This window comes from Pseudophryne corroboree, chromosome 11 (genome assembly GCF_028390025.1).
Source record: "Pseudophryne corroboree isolate aPseCor3 chromosome 11, aPseCor3.hap2, whole genome shotgun sequence".
NCBI lineage: Eukaryota > Metazoa > Chordata > Amphibia > Anura > Myobatrachidae > Pseudophryne > Pseudophryne corroboree.
The window spans coordinates 96,268,194-96,294,169 of record NC_086454.1 but is presented as its reverse complement, the minus strand read 5'-3'; the positions used below and the strand labels follow the sequence as shown (position 1 = coordinate 96,294,169).

Sequence of the window (25,976 nt, the reverse complement as noted above, 5' to 3'; positions counted from 1 at the left end):
GGACAGTCATCTCTCACACTAATCCTGTACAGTCATCTGTAACACTAATCCTGTACAGTCATCTGTAACACTAATCCTGTACTGTCATCTCTCACACTAATCCTGTACTGTCATCTCTAACACTAATCCTGGACAGTCATCTCTCACACTAATCCTGTACTGTCATCTCTAACACTAATCCTGTACAGTCATCTATCACACTAATCCTGTACAGTCATCTGTAACACTAATCCTGTACAGTCATCTATCACACTAATCCTGTACAGACTCAGTCATCTGTAAAACTAATCCTGTACAGTCATCTGTAACACTAATCCTGTACTGTCATCTCTAACACTAATCCTGGACAGTCATCTGTAACACTAATCCTGTACAGTCATCTGTAAAACTAATCCTGTACAGTCATCTGTAACACTAATCCTGTACAGTCATCTGTAACACTAATCCTGTACTGTCATCTCTAACACTAATCCTGTACAGTCATCTGTAACACTAATCCTGTACAGTCATCTGTAGGAGAGAGAATTGACTAACATAGGAGAGGAATGGGTTAAACATCCTGTGAGGGGTGGACCTAGCTGTGAGGTAGTACAGCCTTAGGAAAGGGGGAGGGTTAAGGTATATATAGGCTGGAGTGGCCATTTTAGGTCTCTTTGCTTGCTGAATTTTCTTCCCGCCCTCCCGCCCTAAGGGTAGAGGTTGTTTTGTTTGACGCGGAGTGCATTGGCGTTTAATTGCTTAGCTGTTTTCATTCGTTGGCTATTTATAGGCGGAAAAGAACGGCAGTTTGTAGTTGTATGGTTTTTTTATAGGTAGTAAGTTTCAGTGTTATATGGTTTAGGTGCACTCACCTCCATCGACTTAATGGCCGCTCGACCACCCATCCGGGAGGCAGCGGCAGGGCACCCAGGAGCGGTGGGAAGTCACTGTGGGGGTTGTGTTGACACCTATTACCGGTTTTGATAGGGTGCTGGACGGTTTCGGTCAGTTTACCAATTTAAGTTTACCAATAGTTTAATAGAGCCGTTCTTTTTTCTGCCACCATTATGCCGACTGATTCGGCATCTTAACAAACTTTTCCCAATTACAGGTTTTGCTATGGTTAGGGTCAAATAAATAGCTAGCAATTTTTCTGCCAAAATCATGTCTCCGTGTCTTTATTTACTGGTATAAAAGGTAACTAAGGTTTACTTCAATAAAGGGGGTCCACCAAATATCACTAGGATGTTTAACACTAATCCTGTACAGTCATCTCTAACACTAATCCTGTACTGTCATCTCTACCACCAATCCTGTACCGTCATCTCTAACACTAATCCTGTACAGTCATCTCTCACACTAATCCTGTATCGTCATCTCTAACACTAATCCTGTACCGTCATCTCTCACACTAATCCGGCACAGTCATCTGTAACACTAATCCTGTACAGTCATTTGTAAAACTAATCCTGCACAGTCATCTCTCACCCTAATCCTGTACCGTCATCTCTAACACTAATCCTGTACAGTCATCTCTCACACTAATCCTGTATCGTCATCTCTAACACTAATCCTGTACCGTCATCTCTCACACTAATCCGGCACAGTCATCTGTAACACTAATCCTGTACAGTCATCTGTAACACTAATCCTGGACAGTCATCTCTCACACTAATCCTGTACTGTCATCTCTAACACTAATCCTGTACAGTCATCTATCACACTAATCCTGTACAGTCATCTGTAAAACTAATCCTGTACCGTCATCTCTAACACTAATCCTGTACAGTCATCTGTAAAACTAATCCTGTACCGTCATCTCTAACACTAATCCTGTACAGTCATCTCTAACACTAATCCTGTACAGTCATCTCTCACACTAATCCTGTACCGTCATCTCTCACACTAATCCGGCACAGTCATCTGTAACACTAATCCTGTATCGTCATCTCTAACACTAATCCTGTATCGTCATCTCTCACACTAATCCTGTACCGTCATCTCTAACACTGATCCTGTACAGTCATCTCTAACACTAATCCTGTACCGTCATCTCTAACACTAATCCTGTACAGTCATCTCTCACACTAATCCTGTATCGTCATCTCTAACACTAATCCTGTACCGTCATCTCTCACACTAATCCGGCACAGTCATCTGTAACACTAATCCTGTACCGTCATCTCTAACACTGATCCTGTACAGTCATTTGTAACACTAATCCTGTACAGTCATCACTCACACTAATCCTGTACAGTCATCTCTCACACTAATCTTGTACCGTCATCTGTAACACTAATCCTGTACCATCATCTCTAACACCAATCCTGTACCATCATCTCTAACACTAATCCTGTACCGTCATCTCTAACACTAATCCTGTACCGTCATCTCTAACACTAATCCTGTACCGTCATCTCTAGCACTAATCCTGTACAGTCATCTCTCACACTAATCCTGTACAGTCATCTCTAATACTAATACTGTACCGTCATTTGTAACACTAATCCTGTACAGTCATCTATCACACTAATCCTGTACAGTCATCTCTAAGACTAATCCTGTACCGTCATCTCTAACACTAATCCTGTACCGTCATCTCTAACACTAATCCTGTACCGTCATCTCTAACACTAATCCTGTACCATCATCTCTAACACTAATCCTGTACAGTCATCTGTAACACTAATCCTGTACCGTCATCTCTAACACTAATCCTGTACCATCATCTCTAACACTAATCCGGCACAGTCATCTCTAACATTAATCCTGTATCGTCATCTCTCACACTAATCCTGTACCGTCATCTCTAACACTAATCCTGTACAGTCATCTGTAAAACTAATCCTGCACAGTCATCTCTCACACTGATCCTGTACAGTCATCTGTAACACTAATCCTGTACAGTCATCACTCACACTAATCCTGTACAGTCATCTCTCACACTAATCCTGTACCGTCATCTGTAACACTAATCCTGTACTGTCATCTCTAACACCAATCCTGTACCGTCATCTCTAACACTAATCCTGTACCGTCATCTCTAACACTAATCCTGTACCGTCATCTCTAACACTAATCCTGTTCCGTCATCTCTAGCACTAATCCTGTACAGTCATCTCTCACACTAATCCTGTACAGTTATCTCTAATACTAATACTGTACCGTCATTTGTAACACTAATCCTGTACAGTCATCTATCACACTAATCCTGCACAGTCATCTCTAACACTAATCCTGTACCGTCATCTCTAACACTAATCCTGTACAGTCATTTCTAACACTAATCCTGTACCATCATCTCTACCAGTAATCTTGTACCGTCATCTCTCAAACTAATCCTGTACCGTCATCTCTCACACTAATCCTGTGTCGTCATCTCTAACACTAATCCTGTACAGTCATCTCTCACACTAATCCTGTACCATCATCTCTACCAGTAATCTTGTACCGTCATCTCTCAAACTAATCCTGTACCGTCATCTCTCACACTAATCCTGTGTCGTCATCTCTAACACTAATCCTGTACAGTCATCTCTAACACTAATCCTGTACCATCATCTCTACCAGTAATCTTGTACCGTCATCTCTCAAACTAATCCTGTACCGTCATCTCTCACACTAATCCTGTGTCGTCATCTCTAACACTAATCCTGTACAGTCATCTCTAACACTAATCCTGTACCATCATCTCTACCAGTAATCTTGTACCGTCATCTCTCAAACTAATCCTGTACCGTCATCTCTCACACTAATCCTGTGCGGTCATCTCTAACACTAATCCTGTACAGTCGTCTCTACCACTAATCCTGTACCATCATCTCTACCAGTAATCTTGTACCGTCATCTCTCAAACTAATCCTGTACCGTCATCTCTCACACTAATCCTGTGTCGTCATCTCTAACACTAATCCTGTACAGTCATCTCTCACACTAATCCTGTACCATCATCTATACTAGTAATCTTGTACCGTCATCTCTCACACTAATCCTGTACCGTCATCTCTAGCACTAATCCTATACCATTATCTCTCATATTAATCCTGTACCATCATCTCTCACACTAATCCTGTACCATCATCTCTCACACTAATCCTGTACCGTCATCTCTAACACTAATCCTGTTCCGTCATCTCTAGCACTAATCCTGTACAGTCATCTCTCACACTAATCCTGTACAGTCATCTCTAACACTAATACTGTACCATCATTTGTAACACTAATCCTGTACAGTCATCTATCACACTAATCCTGTACAGTCATCTCTAATACTAATCCTGTACCGTCATCTCTAACACTAATCCTGTACAGTCATCTATCACACTAATCCTGTACAGTCATCTGTAACACTAATCCTGTACTGTCATCTCTAACACTAATCCTGTACAGTCATCTCTAAAACTAATCCTGTACCATCATCTCTACCAGTAATCTTGTACCGTCATCTCTCAAACTAATCCTGTACCGTCATCTCTAACACTAATCCTGTGTCGTCATCTCTAACACTAATCCTGTACAGTCATCTCTCACACTAATCCTGTACCATCATCTATACCAGTAATCTTGTACCGTCATCTCTCACACTAATCCTGTACCGTCATCTCTAGCACTAATCCTGTACCGTCATCTCTAGCACTAATCCTGTACCATCATCTCTCACACTAATCCCGTATTGTCATCTCTCACACTAATTCTGTACCGCCATCTCTCACACTAATCCTGTACCATCATCTCTCACACTAATCCTGTACCATTATCTCTCACACTAATCCCATATTGTCATCTATCACACTAATCCTGTACCGTCATCTCTCACCCTAATCCTGTACCATCATCTCTCACACTAATCCTGTACCATTATCTCTCACACTAATCCCATATTGTCATCTCTAACACTAATCCTGTACCGTCATCTCTAGCACTAATCCTGTACAGTCATCTATCACACTAATCCTGTACAGTCATCTGTAACACTAATCCTGTACTGTCATCTCTAACACTAATCCTGTACAGTCATCTCTAACACTAATCCTGTACCATCATCTCTACCAGTAATCTTGTACCGTCATCTCTCAAACTAATCCTGTACCGTCATCTCTCACACTAATCCTGTGTCGTCATCTCTAACACTAATCCTGTACAGTCATCTCTCCCACTAATCCTGTACCATCATCTATACCAGTAATCTTGTGCCATCATCTCTAGCACTAATCCTGTACAGTCATCTCTAACACTAATCTTGTACTGTCATCTCTACCACTAATCTTGTACCGTCATCTCTAACAATAATCCTGTACCGCCAACTCTCACACTAATCCTGTACCGTCATCTCTACCACTAATCCTGTACAGTCATCTCTCACACTAATCCTGTACAGTCATCTCTAACACTAATCCTGTACGTCATCTCTCACACTAATCCTGTACCATCATCTCTCACACTAATCCTGTACCACCATCTCTCACACTAATCCTGTACCGTCATCTCTCACACTAATCCTGTACCATCATCTCTAACACTAATCCTGTACCATCATCTCTACCAGTAATCTTGTACCGTCATCTCTCAAACTAATCCTGTACCGTCATCTCTCACACTAATCCTGTACCATCATCTCTCACACTAATCCTGTACCATCATCTCTACCAGTAATCTTGTACCGTCATCTCTCAAACTAATCCTGTACCGTCATCTCTCACACTAATCCTGTACCATCACCTCTCACACTAATCCTGTACCGTCATCTCTCACACTAATCCTTTACCGTCATCTCTCACACTAATCCTGTACAGTCATCTCTCACACTAATCCTGTACCATTATCTCTCACACTAATCCCATATTGTCATCTCTAACACTAATCCTGTACCGTCATCTCTCACACTAATCCTGTACCATCATCTCTCACACTAATCCTGTACCGTCATCTCTCACAGTAATCCTGTACCATCATCTCTACCAGTAATCTTGTACCGTCATCTCTCAAACTAATCCTGTACCGTCATCTCTCACACTAATCCTGTACCATCATCTCTCACACTAATCCTGTACCGTCATCTCTCACACTAATCCTGTACCGTCATCTCTCACACTAATCCTGTACCATCATCTCTCACACTAATCCTGTACCATTATCTCTCACACTAATCCCATATTGTCATCTCTAACACTAATCCTGTACCGTCATCTCTAGCACTAATCCTGTACAGTCATCTATCACACTAATCCTGTACAGTCATCTGTAACACTAATCCTGTACTGTCATCTCTAACACTAATCCTGTACAGTCATCTCTCACACTAATCCTGTACCATCATCTCTAACACTAATCCTGTACCATCATCTCTACCAGTAATCTTGTACCGTCATCTCTCAAACTAATCCTGTACCGTCATCTCTCACACTAATCCTGTACCATCATCTCTCACACTAATCCTGTACCATCATCTCTACCAGTAATCTTGTACCGTCATCTCTCAAACTAATCCTGTACCGTCATCTCTCACACTAATCCTGTACCATCATCTCTCACACTAATCCTGTACCGTCATCTCTCACACTAATCCTGTACCATCATCTCTACCAGTAATCTTGTACCGTCATCTCTCAAACTAATCCTGTACCGTCATCTCTCACACTAATCCTGTACCATCATCTCTCACACTAATCCTGTACCATCATCTCTACCAGTAATCTTGTACCGTCATCTCTCAAACTAATCCTGTACCGTCATCTCTCACACTAATCCTGTACCATCATCTCTCACACTAATCCTGTACCGTCATCTCTCACACTAATCCTGTACCATCATCTCTACCAGTAATCTTGTACCGTCATCTCTCAAACTAATCCTGTACCGTCATCTCTCACACTAATCCTGTACCATCATCTCTCACACTAATCCTGTACCGTCATCTCTCACACTAATCCTTTACCGTCATCTCTCACACTAATCCTGTACAGTCATCTCTCACACTAATCCTGTACCATTATCTCTCACACTAATCCCATATTGTCATCTCTAACACTAATCCTGTACCGTCATCTCTCACACTAATCCTGTACCATCATCTCTCACACTAATCCTGTACCGTCATCTCTCACACTAATCCTGTACCATCATCTCTACCAGTAATCTTGTACCGTCATCTCTCAAACTAATCCTGTACCGTCATCTCTCACACTAATCCTGTACCATCATCTCTCACACTAATCCTGTACCGTCATCTCTCACACTAATCCTGTACCGTCATCTCTCACACTAATCCTGTACCATCATCTCTCACACTAATCCTGTACCATTATCTCTCACACTAATCCCATATTGTCATCTCTAACACTAATCCTGTACCGTCATCTCTAGCACTAATCCTGTACAGTCATCTATCACACTAATCCTGTACAGTCATCTGTAACACTAATCCTGTACTGTCATCTCTAACACTAATCCTGTACAGTCATCTCTAACACTAATCCTGTACCATCATCTCTACCAGTAATCTTGTACCGTCATCTCTCAAACTAATCCTGTACCGTCATCTCTCACACTAATCCTGTGTCGTCATCTCTAACACTAATCCTGTACAGTCATCTCTCACACTAATCCTGTACCATCATCTATACCAGTAATCTTGTACCATCATCTCTAGCACTAATCCTGTACAGTCATCTCTAACACTAATCTTGTACTGTCATCTTTACCACTAATCTTGTACCGTCATCTCTAACAATAATCCTGTACCGCCAACTCTCACACTAATCCTGTACCGTCATCTCTACCACTAATCCTGTACAGTCATCTATCACACTAATCCTGTACAGTCATCTCTAACACTAATCCTGTACGTCATCTCTCACACTAATCCTGTACCATCATCTCTCACACTAATCCTGTACCACCATCTCTCACACTAATCCTGTACCGTCATCTCTCACACTAATCCTGTACCATCATCTCTAACACTAATCCTGTACCATCATCTCTACCAGTAATCTTGTACCGTCATCTCTCAAACTAATCCTGTACCGTCATCTCTCACACTAATCCTGTACCATCATCTCTCACACTAATCCTGTACCATCATCTCTACCAGTAATCTTGTACCGTCATCTCTCAAACTAATCCTGTACCGTCATCTCTCACACTAATCCTGTACCATCATCTCTCACACTAATCCTGTACCGTCATCTCTCACACTAATCCTGTACCATCATCTCTACCAGTAATCTTGTACCGTCATCTCTCAAACTAATCCTGTACCGTCATCTCTCACACTAATCCTGTACCATCATCTCTCACACTAATCCTGTACCGTCATCTCTCACACTAATCCTGTACCGTCATCTCTCACACTAATCCTGTACAGTCATCTCTCACACTAATCCTGTACAGTCATCTCTAACACTAATCCTGTACCATCATCTCTCACACTAATCCTGTACCGTCATCTCTCACACTAATCCTGTACCATCATCTCTCACACTAATCCTGTACCATCATCTCTAACACTAATCCTGTACCATCATCTCTCACACTAATCCTGTACCATCATCTCTCACACTAATCCTGTACCGTCATCTCTAACACTAATCCTGTACCGTCATCTCTCACACTAATCCTGTACCGTCATCTCTCACACTAATCCTGTACCGTCATCTCTCACACTATTCCTGTACAGTCATCTCTCACACTAATCCTGTACCAGCATCTATCACACTAATCCTGTACCGTCATCTCTAACACTAATCCTGTACCGTCATCTCTCACACTAATCCTGTACTGTCATCTCTCACACTAATCCTGTACCGTCATCTCTCACACTAATCCTGTACCGTCATCTCTAACACTAATCCTGTACCATCATCTCTCACACTGATCCTGTACCGTCATCTCTAACACTAATCCTGTACCATCATCTCTCACACTAATCCTGTACCGTCATCTCTCACACTAATCCTGTACCGTCATCTCTCACACTAATCCTGTACCATCATCTCTAACACTAATCCTGTACCATCATCTCTCACACTAATCCTGTACCGTCATTTCTCACACTAATCCTGTACCGTCATCTCTCACACTAATCCTGTACCATCATCTCTCACACTAATCCTGTACCATCATCTCTCACACTAATCCTGTACCGTCATCTCTAACACTAATCCTGTACCGTCATCTCTCACACTAATCCTGTACAGTCATCTCTCACACTAATCCTGTACCGTCATCTCTCACACTAATCCTGTACCATCATCTCTAACACTAATCCTGTATTGTCATCGCTAACACTTTTTGCCATCAGCTCTGAATAACTCTGGTCTCCCTTCGTGTTGGGATTGATATGCTGGCGTTTGGGATGCTGGTGGTCAGAATACCGAATACGGCATCCCGAGTTTGAGAATCCCAATAGAGGAAGGGGAGTACACTTACCTTCCCTCAATGGCCCCCTAGTCCTTCCTTCCAGCAGCTCAAACCTAGCCCTTACCCCCCTGTAGCCTAACCCTCCCCGGTGATGCCTAAACCTAGCCCCCCTCTCTGTAGCCTAAACCTACCCTACCCCCCCCCCCCCCCCCCGCCCCGCAGCCTAGCCATAACCCTCCCCGGAGGTACCTAAACGTCCCTGTAGCCTAACCATAACCCTCCCCCCACAGCCTAAACCTAACCTCCAACCTTCTCCCCCCTCCACGGGATTCCGGGGCTTGGCCTGTGACCTTATTCGGGATGCCAGTGTCGGCATTCCAGCACCGGTGTTTTAACCGGATCCCCTCCCTTCATACCCCTATCCCTGACCCCAGCCTTTCACCATCATCTCTGGCCTCCCTTATATTATTATCTCTGACTCCCCCCCACCCCCCATAATACAATCACTGACCCCCTTCATCATCATCTCTAACCCTCCTCATACCATAGCCTTTGACTCATATATTATCTGTGGCGTTTACCTTACGTCATTATCACTGACACTCATCGTCTACCATCATCTCTGATGTTCATCTTGTATCACCACCCCTGGAACTCACCTTGCACCATCAGCTCAGCCACAGACTCTCCTCCATTGGTCTTGACAGTATAGTTGCCGCTATCCTCCAGTGTTGTTTCGTTAATAATGAGGAAATGCTTCTTCCCATCTTTTTTAAACCGATATTTAAAAGTTTCTTCTCTGGTCAGTTCTACCCCATCCTTCTCCCTGTAGGAAACAGAAAACTGTCACAAGATATGTCCAACACATTCATGGGCTAATACTCAGCTATTAATCTGTTTTCAGCAACCATTAACATTATGCTCTACAGTAACTATTTCCTTACGGTTCACTGTACCTCTTCTAGGCTTCCCCAAATTATCTGTTATATCCCTAAAAATGGTAGAAATGTGTTGATTTTAGAGATGTGCAGCTGGCACTTTTCGTGTTTTGTGTTTTGGTTCTAATTCCACTTTCGTGTTTTGGTTTGGGCTTGGTTTTGACAAAACCACCCTTTCGTGTTTTTTTTTTTTTTTTTTGGATCTGGATGATTTTTGAAAAAACATAAAAAACAGGTAAAATCACAGAATCTGGGGGTAATTTTGCTCCTATGGTATTATTAACCTCAATAACAATCATTTCCACTCATTTCCAGTCTATTCTGAACACCTCACACCTCACAATATTGTTTTTAGGCCAAAAGGTTGCACCAAGGTTGCTGGATGACTAAGCTAAGCGACACAAGTGGACAACACAAACACCTGGCCCATCTAGGAGTGACACTGCAGTGTCAGACAGGAGGGCAGATATAAAAACAAGGCCCCAAACAGCACATCATGCAAAGAAGAAAATAAATGCAATGAGGTAGTTGTATGACTAAGCCAAGCGACACAAACAATTGGCCCATCTAGGCGTGGCACTGCAGTGGCAGACAGGAGGGCAGATATAAAAAAAAAGGCTCCTAACAGCACATGATGCAAAGAAGAAAAAAAGGTGCACCGATGTTGTTGTATGACTAAGCCAAGCGACACAAACAATTGGCCCATCTAGGCGTGGCACTGTAGTGGCAGACAGGAGGGCAGATATAAAAAAAAAAGGCCCCTAACAGCACATGATGCAAAGAAGAAAAAAAGGTCCCCCGAGGTTGCTGTATGACTAAGCTAAGCGACACAACCACCTGGCCCATCTAGTAGTGTCACGCAGTGGCTGAATGTCGAGAGTGGGCCGCAATTGTTCGATCCACTGACAGCATCTCCAGCACGCTCCAGTCACTTTTAAAAAAATCTGCAATTGGTGGACTTATACGACAGTACCCCAGGACTAATACAGCAGTACCCCTGGACTCATACGGCAGTGTCACACAGGATGGCACTTTACAAAAACTAGTCCCCAAACAGCACCTCATGCAAAGACGTCGAAGAGGTGCAATGAGGTAGCTGTATGACTAAGCCAAGCGACACAAACAATTCCAACTGGAATTATATGTCCAAATCACTGGAATTATACGTCCAAATCACTGGAATTAATTGGCAAAATCACTGGAATTATACGTCCAAATCACTGGAATTAATTGGCAAAATCACTGGAATTAATAATTATACGTCCAACTCACTGGAATTAATTGGCAAAATCACTGTAATTATACGTCCAAATCACTGGAATTAATTGGCAAGATCACTGTAATTAATAATTATACGTCCAAATCACTGGAATTAATTGACAAAATCACTAGAATTATATTTCCAAATCACTGGAATTAATTGGCAAAATCACTGTAATTAGTAATTATACGTCCAAATCACTGGAATTAATTGGCAAGATCACTGTAATTAATAATTATACGTCCAAATCACTGGAATTAATTGGCATGATCACTGTAATTAGTAATTATACGTCCAAATCACTGGAATTAATTGGCAAGATCACTGTAATTAATAATTATACGTCCAAATTACTGGAATTAATTGGCAAAATCACTGGAATTATACGTCCAAATCACTGTAATTAATTGGCAAGATCACTGTAATTAGTAATTATACGTCCATATCACTGGAATTAATTGGCAAGACCACTGTAATTAATAATTATACATCCAAATCACTGGAATTAATTGGCAAAATCACTGTAATTATACGTCCAAATCACTGTAATTAATTGGCAAGATCACTGTAATTAATAATTATACGTCCAAATCACTGGAATTAATTGGCAAAATCACTAGAATTATATTTCCAAATCACTGGAATTAATTGGCAAAATCACTGTAATTAGTAATTATACATCCAAATCACTGGAATTAATTGGCAAGATCACTGTAATTAATAATTATACGTCCAAATCACTGGAATTAATTGGCATGATCACTGTAATTAGTAATTATACGTCCAAATCACTGGAATTAATTGGCAAGATCACTGTAATTAATAATTATACGTCCAAATCACTGGAATTAATTGGCAAAATCACTGTAATTATACGTCCAAATCACTGGAATTAATTGGCAAAATCACTAGAATTATATTTCCAAATCACTGGAATTAATTGGCAAAATCACTGTAATTAGTAATTATACATCCAAATCACTGGAATTAATTGGCAAGATCACTGTAATTAATAATTATACGTCCAAATTACTGGAATTAATTGGCAAAATCACTGTAATTATACGTCCAAATTACTGGAATTAATTGGCAAGGTCACTGTAATTAATAATTATACGTCCAAATCACTGGAATTAATTGGCAAAATCACTGGAATTATACGTCCAAATCACTGGAATTAATTGGCAAGATCACTGTAATTAGTAATTATACGTCCAAATCACTGTAATTAATTGGCAAGATCACTGTAATTAATAATTATACGTCCAAATCACTGGAATTAATTGGCAAAATCACTGTAATTATACGTCCAAATCACTGTAATTAATTGGCAAGATCACTGTAATTAATAATTATACGTCCAAATCACTGTAATTAATTGGCAAGATCACTGTAATTAATAATTATACGTCCAAATCACTGGAATTAAATGGCAAAATCTCGCTATCGCGTGCCTAGTGAAGTGGAATCTAGATGGGATTTGGTACCACCGGGGACACAATACCTCCATCAATTGTCTAAATCCCACTGCACTAATGGCGGATACCACCGGACGCACGTCTAACACCAACATAAATGTCAAGGCCTCAGTTATGAGGGCTTCCATCATCATGTGAAGCTGAACCACTAGTCATGAACATAGGCCAGGGCCTCAGCCGTTCCTTGCCACTCCGTGTCGTAAATGGCATATTGGCAAGTTTACGTTTCTCCTCAGACCATTTAAATTTCTTTTTTTGTGTCTTTTTACTGAACTTTGGCTTTTTGGATTTTACATGCCCTCTACTATCACAATGGGCATCGGCCTTGGCAGACGACGTTGATGGCATTTCATCATCTATGCCATGGCTAGTGGCAGCAGCTTCAGCACTAGGAGGAAGTGGTACTTGATCTTTCCCTATTTTATCCTCCAAATGTTTGTTCTTCATTATTTTTCTGGAGTTATATAACACAATATGCGGCACAAGAGAGCGTACCCCTACACCGCACAGGGCAAACCCTGTAAAAATTATTTGGATTAAATATTAATAACCTCTTTATTTGGAGTAAATAATATACAGCACAGGACAGCACCACTGAACTTATATGGCAGCACCACTGGACTGGATTTATACAGAATTATATGGATTTATATGGAATTATACGGCAGGATAACTGGAACTATACGGCAGTATCACGGGAATTATATGGCAGTATCACAGGAATTATACGCCAGTATTCTGAGAATTATACGGCAATAGCACAGGAATTATATGTCAGTATCACAGGAATTATACGCCAGTATTCCGAGAATTATATGGCAATATCACAGGAATTATACCCCAGTATCACAGGAATTATACGGCAATATCACGGGAATTATACGCCAGTATCACGGGAATTATACGGCAGTAACACTGGATATATGGCAGCAGAGGACACCACCACTGTGACTGGTCACTGGACTGATGCTGCACAAGACACTTTCCCTGGTCTAATGCAAGACAACACAGCACCACTGAAAGAGACTTATACAGCTACACTGGATATATGGCAGCAGAGGACACCACCACTGTGACTGGTCACTGGACTGATGCTGCACAAGAGAGACACTACCCCTGGTCTGATGCAAGGCAACACAGCAAAAATGCAAGGGACTTATACAGCAGCCAGCAGCACTGGGGACATATAGCAGCAGAGGACACCAACACTGTGACTGGCTGGACTGATGCAGCATAAGACACTGACTACACTGGACTGGACTGAGCAGCACAACACAGCACAAGACTCGCCACCCCACTTTCCCGCCCCCACACAGACACTGAGGATGGAGACACGTCCTCTCACTACACTCTCCGAGACTGGAGTGAAAATGGCCGCGTCGCGCGGCTCCTTATATGGAATCCAAATCCCACAAGAATCCGACAGCGGGATGATGACGTTTTGCCTCGTTCGGGGCTCCGAGTCAGGCGGGAAAACCCGAACCTGACTCGGAACCGGACTCGAATGGTAAAGTCCGGTAGGGTTCGATTCTCTGAGAACCGAACCCGCTCATCTCTAGTTGATTTACTAAAGATTCTGAAACATACAGGTAGAGGCGTTTCTCATAACAACCGATCAGATTTGGGCTATCATTTTCTAGGATGCAATAGAGAAATGATAGCTAGAATCTGATAAGGTGCTAATGGTAACGTCTCCACTTTTATTAACTCTACCTCCTGGAGTGCATTATATCTGATGTCCCCCGATTTAATCAGTTGTGAACAGAGATAATGCAGGATATTAATATTTTGCACTTATGTTAAGTATAGCATACCTCCCAACTTTGCTCTCTTCCAGGGAGGGACATCATCGCGTGCCCAAAATTAGGGGTCATGGTCTATCAGCTAGGGGGCGTGGCCTCATATAAAGTGCCGCGATCACAAGCCACGCCACCCCCCATTTTCATCATTATGGGGGCATGGACAGCGCTCAACGAGCTGAAGGCCATGCCTCCTGTCCCTCTCTGCCGGGAATAGACGCTGTGTGCATGCTCACAGCATCTATTCACAGTATCAGCGAGTGACAGGGAGGATCTCCCAAACTGGGACACTGTGACCCGTGGGTGGGACAGCGAGTCAGACCGTGAAAAATGGGACTGTCCCGACAAAATCGGGACAATTGGGAGGTATGGTATAGGGTGGTTTCAAATATTAATATTCAATTCATGATGTGCAATACTATCACTTGTGTGCAGCATACTTGCCGATATTCAGGCTGCCTCCTCCGGGAGGAGGCAGCCAGCTCGGCATGGCGGAGGCGTGGCTTGGCATACTGGGGGCGTTATGGAGGAGGGGTGATACTGGATAGGGGTGGAGCGGGGGAGGTGTCCGTAAAATTGCGTCATCGTGGACCCGCCGCCACTACACGATGCTGACAATACAGGCATTGTGAGGCAGGGGACAGGGCCACGAATACGCGATTTACATCAAATCACGTCATCGACCCCTCCTGTCTGCGGGAGCTCGTGTGCAGCTGCAGGGGAAGTACAGGCAGGTGCTGTTGGCCGGGAGACTTGCCCTCTCTTCCGGGGGGCCGGGAGCGCCACCCGATTTTCGGGAGCCTCCCGGCCATTCCGGGCGAGTAGGTAAGTATGGTGTCCAGTGAGCTGATACTGCCTGAAGCTTCTCGCTACACTCTGGAAAAAAGATCCAGGGACAGTGGAATTTAAGCAAAAAAGTAATATAAACGTTATACATAAAGAAAAAGAAAACTGCTGCTATTTAGAAATAAAACTTGACATCTCTCCAAGGTGGTAAGAGGGGCATACTGTATCTGCATGTTTATTAAAGATATGTTTTGTTTCGATTTATTTACATTTTATAGCCACGACATATCAGCAATACTGGTTTGCAGCCATGGCAGGATTAAGGGCCGCATGGGCTGAAAATGCTCAACGGCCTACTGTGAGAAGGTGAGGAGCTGTGACCAGTTCTGTGTGGGTGTGGCTAGTGTTGTGTGGATGTGATCACCAGTGGTGTGGGGGTGTGGCCTGTGCCATGTGGGTGTGTACACTGCTACGCTATCTGCTCCAATGTTTCTCTAAACACATGAAAGTACAAAATTGCCTCATTCTGTAAGGAAAATAGAATTACAATTTGAATTCTTATGATTTATGGCCAACCATGAGGCCAGCTGGGCAACAGCTCATTATCATGCTGTCACGAAGATGGGCCTATTTTACTGTGGAGGCCTGGAGCTGGAACTCTATCTGCCCCATTGTTAATCTGGCCCTACTGGCCTGAAGCTGTATTCACCATTTATTGTCTTGCTGGGCCAGCCTGCGTGTGCAGGATCTGGTTTATCAACTTTCCTGGAAACCAAACCCAGAAGCCTTTTCACAAGATTCGGTCAGGTGGCACTTCCCCTGAAATGACCTTGGACGTGGAGAATGGAACTTGGGGCATGAAGAGGTACGCTGTTTCCAGTTTTAATGCTGGATTAAATCGGAACCCTTTGTGGCTGTTTCTTATTTGATCTATTCTCGGATGTCTTTTTGTCTGGGGATTTCTTGCTTACTACATTACGCTTATGCGAGAATCAGGCTGTCCATAGTAAAAACCTGTGCGAATGCATGTGAAAGCCTATCAGGACTTATACCAGCCCAATGCTGGTGCATAAAATCCATCTGAAACAGATGTCCCATCTCTGTCCGCACGCTGCGAATAAACTTGGAAGTCAGCCAACACACATATGACATTCCCATGACACGAATCTGTTCCGTGCATGGTCCACGCCCAGTTACTGCCCGATAGTGTGGTCCTATGACAGGTGGATGAATCCATACGTATTAGCGAGCTCCACCCGTGCGCATAACCTTGATTTGGCGCATGCGCAGTTGCAGTCAATATCTTTCTTCCAGGCATGTGCAGGGAGCTGTCCATTTCTGTCCCTCTCCAGCAAGAAGAACATAACATTGATTTATATTCTTTATGCAAAAAAAACAAAAACACCTATGAATGGAATAATCTCTGCCGTCTCCTTCTTTAACCAATGGCGTTCTGGTATTGTCCTGCTAAAACTGCCGTCTATGTAAAAAACACCACACATAAAAGTAAAAAAAGCACACCCTTCTAAGTATACTCAATAATGTATCCCACCCAAACAACTTGCTCTAGTTGGCAGTTCAGTGATAAGCAAAAAAAAACATTATATTGATTTATACACAGTTACAATATTTTTGAAGCATGGGTTATTTTCTTTTATCATTGGGCCTAATTAAGATCTGATTGTAGATGTGCTAATATTAGCACATGTACGATCAGTTTCTCTGATATTGCGGGGGGGAAGGTCAGCACAGGGCTTGTCCACCCCGCATGTCAGGCCCTAAAGAAAGCAACACACAACGGCGATGCTTTTGCACCCGCTGAGTAGCTCCCTGCCAACGGAGCTCCTGCCGCGGCCCTCCCCCGCAACGGTCCGGACAACGCAGGCGTGTTCTGATGCCACTGGCACGCCCCCTCCCACCCCGTGACCGCCTCTGCCTGTCAATCAGGCAGAGGCGATCGCAGCCCTGAGATGCTTTTAGCATCTCACTGGGCTCCCAGGCTGCGGACGCGCGAGCGCACTCCACATAGGAATTCAGACTGCGATCGCTGCCACTGCAGCGATCCAGTCTGAATTACCCCCAGCGTTGGAGAGTGATGAAGTGGAGAGAGATACACTACCAACCAACCAACCAGCTCCTGCCATTTTTCAAACACAGCATGTAACATGACAGCTAGTAGCTGATTGGACGCTACTTTATCTCCATCCATTTTATCATTCTCCAAGGCATAGTACATTGACCCCTGACCCTGTAAAATGACATTATGTATTGTGTATGTCCTCCTACATCATTGCAGCAGTCACGTTACACCAGGGACAAGCAGTCAGGGGAGGCAGGGGAGGCAGTGCCTCCCCAGTGATTAATTATTAAAATAATAATACAAAGAAGATACTTCAGTATCTTCTTTATTTTATTCTAATAATTTTACCTCATTAAATTAGTTTAGGATTGAGCAGGGGGCGGGACCAAGCACTGGGCTGTAAAAGCCCATAAAAAAAAAAAGAAGGAAAGCGGCACTTCTACAAATGCCTCGTTGACAGAGACATCAGGCCAATGTCCGCGAGGCAGCTTTGACTGGACAGCAGATCCAGTGCTGGATCCGCTGTCCTATCACCCATACCCGGTGCTGCAGGCAGAAGTGGCGCTGGGACCCAGTGGTGACCGGCGTTGGACCCGCAGCTGCCCCGGCTACAGCAGCGGTGGCGATGGAAGCCCAGAGAGGTGGTGCGTGTGGCGGGAGCGACGTAGGCCAGCACTCTTCCCTCTCCTTCCTTCCCCCTCCCAGCCAGCCAGCAGCAGCAGCAGCACAATCCCAGGTGCCTACACTGTCAGGTGAGAGAGGGGGGCCGCTGTGCATTGGTGTATATATATATATATATATATATATCAGTTTGATGAAAGTGCCATGCTATGAATAAATAGAAATGTTACTTTACAAGCCTGCTTGAGTGTCGTTGATTAGTCTTTAGTGTCGTTGATTAGTCTGTGAGTGCCGCACCTGGACCCGTTACAACATTTGCATTTATTGTGAGGGTACCGGATGAGAAATTGTTATACAGGGAGAGCCGGACCATTCGCTGTTTTATTTATATATATATATATATATATATATATATATATATATATATATATATATCAATCAATTGTGTCGGCACTCACATAACTGACCAGGCTGAAAAACGCTCGGTTGCCCTCCATGTACACACTAATCGGCGGTACTCACGAGTCTTGCAAAGGAAGAATAAATCAGACGGACAGCGTCACAGTGTTCGACAATTCAGTCGTGTTAAGACTTTTTTCTTGAAAAAAGTCTTAACACGACTGAAACATCGAACACTGTGGCGCTGTCCGTCTGATTTATTCTTCCTTTGCAAGACTCGTGAGTGCCGCCGATTAGTGTATATATATATATATATATATATATATATATATATATACAGAGCCGGCCCTAACCAATATGATGCCCTAGGCAAGATTTTGGCTGGTGCCCCCTAGCACCACCGCTGGTTCCGCCTCTGACATTGCACCTCTTTCCCAGCACCATCACCCCTCACCCATAGCAGTCCTTATTTTGGTGTTTGTACCCCTATATTTTAAATAGGAACAGTTCGCACATTTGGTGCTCAGCCCAAAAAGGGGTGTGTTCTTGCTGGCAAGGGGCATGGCCACACAATAGTAACCCCAATTCCAATTACGCCCCACAGTACTGCAACTTTATTCACATTTGATCATGCGATAGTGTCCATAATTCATATTACATCCCACAGTAGTATCACTTTACCTTATAAACGTTACTCCTCACAGTAGAGCCCCTTATTCACAATACATCACACTGAATTGCTCCTTATTCACATTACACCACACCCTATTGCTCTTTATTCACATTAGATGACACAGTAGTGCCCTTTCTATACGCAACACCACATAGTAGAGCACCTTATACACATAATGCCACAGAGTAATGCCCCTTACACATATGAGACACATTATTAATGTCCTATAAACATAATGTGCCTTACACATTATGACAACCTTTATTAATGCCCTTATACACATAATATCCCTTACACATATACCGCACATTATTAAGGCCCTTATACACATAATGACACACATAGTGCCCCTTACACATTTGCTGCACATTATTAGTGCCCCTATACACATAATGACACACATACAGTAGTACCCTGTTACACATATGCCGCACATTATTAATGCCCTTATACAAATAATGACACACATAGTGCCCCTTACACATATGTTGCACATTATTAATGCATTTTTACATGACACACATAATGCTCCTTACACATATTCCGAACATTACTACACAACCAACCCACTCACATGCACACAGCCCTCACACTGCTACTAACACTGTGACCTCTGCATCTGCTTGGATACAGATGTGTACTCATAAATCTTGCCTCAATGCTAACGTTGGGCACCTTTTTTTATGAAACTGCAGCTTATTTGCATTGCTGTGTGGTTAGGATGCACAAGCAGCTTCTGCTGATTAAAATGATATGTAGCATGCCTATATACTGTGTGAGACTGTGGCTGTATCTGCATATGAAATGCTACACACAGAATATAGGCATGCTGCATACCATTTTAATCAGCAGAAGCTGCTGATGCCCCTAGGCATATCAAATGCCCTAGGCAATTGCCTAGTTTGCCTATGCCTATGGCCGGCTCTGTGTGTATATATATATATATATATATATATATATATATCAGTGCCTCCCCAGCCTATTACCTCACCGCACGTCACTGCATTACACAGTGCTTCTAGTTGTTCTGTGAAAATACAGTAACACATGCTTGCCTACTTTAAATTTCTCCTCTCCGGGAGAAGCCTGGAGAGGAGACGCTGCAGGAGACTTCGGGGGCCGGGCCGGGTAGTGACATCATCAAGCCCCATCCCCACATCGGAAAATGTTGCGATTCGCGGGTCTGCGGGAAGGTGTAGGGGCTAAAATGACGCAATATGCATCATTTTAACCCCCTCCCCACGCCACGGACCCGCAAATATGGGAGATTATCTCTCCATCCTGCCCGCATCACTAGGGTGCGAGAAGGATGCGGGAGACCTGCCTACTCTTCTGGTATATTGAGGCTAGATGTAGGAGCACACATCTGTACTCTTGCATTTATCAATAAAAGTTCATTCTGGAAAAAAAAAACTAAAGAAAAAAATCAAGTGACAGCAACACACTACCATAATCCAGACTAGCAATATTAATATGCAATGAGTACTTGCAACAGTGCATGAATTTTGCTTACTCGTATGTCTTGCTTGTATATTGTACAGAGCTGTTTTACTTATTTCAGCAAGAAATTAATCAAATATTCTTCTTCTTTGGAAACGATGTGCACTACTTTTTACATACACATAGGTGGCGCTGTTGATATTGGAGAGCATACTGTACTGTAAGTGTGTTCTCCTGCCTGAGCTGAGACACAATACAGTACAACATCTCATATGAAATGAATAATATTAGTTTTTGCTCATTCTGACTTTTAAAAATGTTTCTCCATTTGCAATAAGAGATTGAAAGATCCAGGGAAAACGAAGTTGTACAAATTTAGCAGCACCATTTAAATTATTTGTACTGTTGCTACAATTTTTCTAAATAACATTTATAATTCTAATATAATACAGTATGTACAGTTTATAGGGCCTGATTCAGATATGTACAGTACTGCACAGCCGCAGGGAACTGGGGAAATGATCAATGGGTCTATAGGACCCTATGCAGCTTCAGTTGCAGTTTTGCTATTTTAGCAAAACTGCAACTGCTGACGATCACATGCTGGGGGCCGTCCAGCACAGGGCAAGCCCCACCCAGCATGCTAAGGGCTGCCCAGCACTGCGATCACAATTCAATTGTATCGCTGTCTCCGCAAAACAAGGTTAGCCCCCTGCCTGCAGAGCCTAGCTGTGAAGGCAGGCGCACCGCCGCCGTGTTTTGCCTCGCAGCGGCCACTTATGATATCACGCGGCCACCCTGAAAACGGCCCAGACGCGCCTGCGTTCCTGTTGCCACGCCGCCGCAATGCCGCGTCGCTGTCCCATGAACACCTCTGCCTGTCGATCAGAATGGGCGCTGCGTGTGCGCAACGGGCTGAAAATTGCCATAAGGCAAACGCATCACGGGTGGGATACTTACTAAATGAGGGCCATGATCAAAGGTCTCTTGCAAGTCTTTTACAATGATTAATTTAGAGTTGGAGTTATACAGTCAGCAACTCTATCCGCTGATCTAATCTTCGGTGGTTACTGTTTGCCTAACAACATAGAGATGCCTACAATGTGGGATATTGCATCATTTTACATGACATCTGTTTTTGCAGAATCTGCCTCTGAGCAGGTTTAAACATTTTTAGTGATTTTTTTAACTTTAAAGTTAAACTTAAAAAACATTGGGGGTCATTCCGAGTTGATCGCTCGCTAGCAACTTTTTGCAGCGCTGCAATCAGGTTAAATCTCGGCAAAACTGTGCATGCGTATGCACCGCAATGCGCAGGCGCATCGTACGGGTACAAAGTAGAGATGAGCGGGTTCGGTTTCTCTGAATCCGAACCCGCCCGAACTTCATGTTTTTTTACACGGGTCCGAGCGACTCGGATCTTCCCGCCTTGCTCGGTTAACCCGAGCGCGCCCGAACGTCATCATCACGCTGTCGGATTCTCGCGAGGCTCGGATTCTATCGCGAGACTCGGATTCTATATAAGGAGCCGCGCGTCGCGGCCATTTTCACACGTGCATTGAGATTGATAGGGAGAGGACGTGGCTGGCGTCCTCTCCGTTTAGAAATTAAAATAGATAGGAGAGTGAGAGTGAGACACTTCATTTACTTACTGGAGCTTAGGAGGAGTTATACTAGTGACTGATGACCAGTGACCTGACCACCAGTGCAGTTTTATAATTTATTATTATTTAATAATCCATTCTGTTCTTGTTCTCTGCCTGAAAAAAACGATACACAGTGACTCAGTCACACTCACATACCATATCTGTGCTCAGCCCAGTGTGCTGCATCATCTATGTATAATATCTGACTGTGCTCACACAGCTTAATTGTGGGGGAGACTGGGGAGCAGTTATAGGTTATAGCAGGAGCCAGGAGTACATATTAAACAGTGCACACTTTTGCTGCCAGAGTGCCACTGCCAGTGTGACTGACCACTGTGACCAGTGACCTGACCACACTGACCACCAGTATAGTATATTGTGATTGAATGTTTGCCTGAAAAAGTACACTCGTCGTGTGACTTGTGTGGTGTTTTTTTATTCTATAAAAATTAAAAAACTCATTCTGCTGACAGACAGTGTCCACTCCAGCAGGTCCGTCATTATATAATATATACCTGTCCGGCTGCAGTAGTGATATATATATATTTTTTATATCATTATTTATCATCCAGTCTACTAGCAGCAGACACAGTACGGTAGTCCACGGCTGTAGCTACCTCTGTGTCGGCACTCGGCAGTCCATCCATAATTGTATACCACCTACCCGTGGTTTTTTTTTTCTTTCTTCTTTATACATACTACATCTCATTATCAACCAGTCTATATTAGCAGCAGACACAGTACGGTAGTTCACGGCTGTAGCTACCTCTGTGTCGGCACTCGGCAGTCCATCCATAATTGTATACCACCTACCCGTGGTTTTTTTTTTCTTTCTTCTTTATACATACATACTACATCTCATTATCATCCAGTCTATATTAGCAGCAGACACAGTACAGTACGGTAGTCCACGGCTGTAGCTACCTCTGTGTCTGCACTCGGCAGTCCATCCATAATTGTATACCACCTACCCGTGGTTTTTTTTTTTCTTTCTTCTTTATACATACTACATCTCATTATCATCCAGTCTATATTAGCAGCAGACACAGTACAGTACGGTAGTCCACGGCTGTAGCTACCTCTGTGTCGGCACTCGGCACTCGGCAGTCCATCCATAATTGTATACCACCTACCCGTGGTTTTTTTTTTCTTTCTTCTTTATACATACTACATCTCATTATCATCCAGTCTATATTAGCAGCAGACACAGTACAGTACGGTAGTCCACGGCTGTAGCTACCTCTGTGTCGGCACTCGGCAGTCCATCCATAATTGTATACCACCCACCCGTGGTTTTTTTTTTCTTTCTTCTTTATACATACTACATCTCATTATAATCCAGTCTATATTAGCAGCAGACACAGTACAGTACGGTAGTCCACGGCTGTAGCTACCTCTGTGTCGGCACTCGGCAGTCCATCCATAATTGTATACCACCTACCCGTGTTTTTTTTTTCTTTCTTCTTTATACATACTACATCTCATTATCAACCAGTCTATATTAGCAGCAGACACAGTACAGTACGGTAGTCCACGGCTGTAGCTACCTCTGTGTCGGCACTCGGCAGTCCATCCATAATTGTATACCACCTACCCGTGGTTTTTTTTTCTTTCTTCTTTATACATACTACATCTCATTATCATCCAGTCTATATTAGCAGCAGACACAGTACAGTACGGTAGTCCACGGCTGTAGCTACCTCTGTGTCGGCACTCGGCAGTCCATCCATAATTGTATACCACCTACCCGTGGTTTTTTTTTTCTTTCTTCTTTATACATACTACATCTCATTATCATCCAGTCTATATTAGCAGCAGACACAGTACAGTACGGTAGTCCACGGCTGTAGCTACCTCTGTGTCGGCACTCGGCAGTCCATCCATAATTGTATACCACCTACCCGTGGTTTTTTTTTCTTTCTTCTTTATACATACTACATCTCATTATCAACCAGTCTATATTAGCAGCAGACACAGTACAGTACGGTAGTCCACGGCTGTAGCTACCTCTGTGTCGGCACTCGGCAGTCCATCCATAATTGTATACCACCTACCCGTGGTTTTTTTTTTCTTTCTTCTTTATACATACTACATCTCATTATCATCCAGTCTATATTAGCAGCAGACACAGTACAGTACGGTAGTCCACGGCTGTAGCTACCTCTGTGTCGGCACTCGGCAGTCCATCCATAATTGTATACCACCTACCCGTGGTTTTTTTTTCTTTCTTCTTTATACATACTACATCTCATTATCATCCAGTCTATATTAGCAGCAGACACAGTACAGTACGGTAGTCCACGGCTGTAGCTACCTCTGTGTCGGCACTCGGCAGTCCATCCATAAGTATACTAGTATCCATCCATCTCCATTGTTTACCTGAGGTGCCTTTTAGTTGTGCCTATTAAAATATGGAGAACAAAAATGTTGAGGTTCCAAAATTAGGGAAAGATCAAGATCCACTTCCACCTCGTGCTGAAGCTGCTGCCACTAGTCATGGCCGAGACGATGAAATGCCAGCAACGTCGTCTGCCAAGGCCGATGCCCAATGTCATAGTACAGAGCATGTCAAATCCAAAACACCAAATATCAGTAAAAAAAGGACTCCAAAACCTAAAATAAAATTGACGGAGGAGAAGCGTAAACTTGCCAATATGCCATTTACCACACGGAGTGGCAAGGAACGGCTGAGGCCCTGGCCTATGTTCATGGCTAGTGGTTCAGCTTCACATGAGGATGGAAGCACTCAGCCTCTCGCTAGAAAACTGAAAAGACTCAAGCTGGCAAAAGCACCGCAAAGAACTGTGCGTTCTTCGAAATCCCAAATCCACAAGGAGAGTCCAATTGTGTCGGTTGCGATGCCTGACCTTCCCAACACTGGACGTGAAGAGCATGCGCCTTCCACCATTTGCACGCCCCCTGCAAGTGCTGGAAGGAGCACCCGCAGTCCAGTTCCTGATAGTCAGATTGAAGATGTCAGTGTTGAAGTACACCAGGATGAGGAGGATATGGGTGTTGCTGGCGCTGGGGAGGAAATTGACCAGGAGGATTCTGATGGTGAGGTGGTTTGTTTAAGTCAGGCACCCGGGGAGACACCTGTTGTCCGTGGGAGGAATATGGCCGTTGACATGCCTGGTGAAAATACCAAAAAAATCAGCTCTTCAGTGTGGAGGTATTTCAACAGAAAAGCGGACAACAGGTGTCAAGCCGTGTGTTGCCTTTGTCAAGCTGTAATAAGTAGGGGTAAGGACGTTAACCACCTCGGAACATCCTCCCTTATACGTCACCTGCAGCGCATTAATAATAAGTCAGTGACAAGTTCAAAAACTTTGGGCGACAGCGGAAGCAGTCCACTGACCAGTAAATCCCTTCCTCTTGTAACCAAGCTCACGCAAACCACCCCACCAACTCCCTCAGTGTCAATTTCCTCCTTCCCCAGGAATGCCAATAGTCCTGCAGGCCATGTCACTGGCAATTCTGACGAGTCCTCTCCTGCCTGGGATTCCTCCGATGCAT

General features: G+C 43.4%; 1 protein-coding gene across 1 annotated transcript in view; it reads right to left on the bottom strand.

Annotated features, from left to right (window-relative positions):
• Window positions 1–25,976, bottom strand: part of MYBPC3 (myosin binding protein C3) — a 226,943-nt gene that overhangs the window by 69,699 nt on the left and 131,268 nt on the right. The window contains exon 14 of the mRNA XM_063944593.1: window positions 9,999–10,165. Coding sequence (XP_063800663.1) covers window positions 9,999–10,165 — 167 coding nt within the window. The remainder of the gene's footprint in view (window positions 1–9,998; window positions 10,166–25,976) is intronic.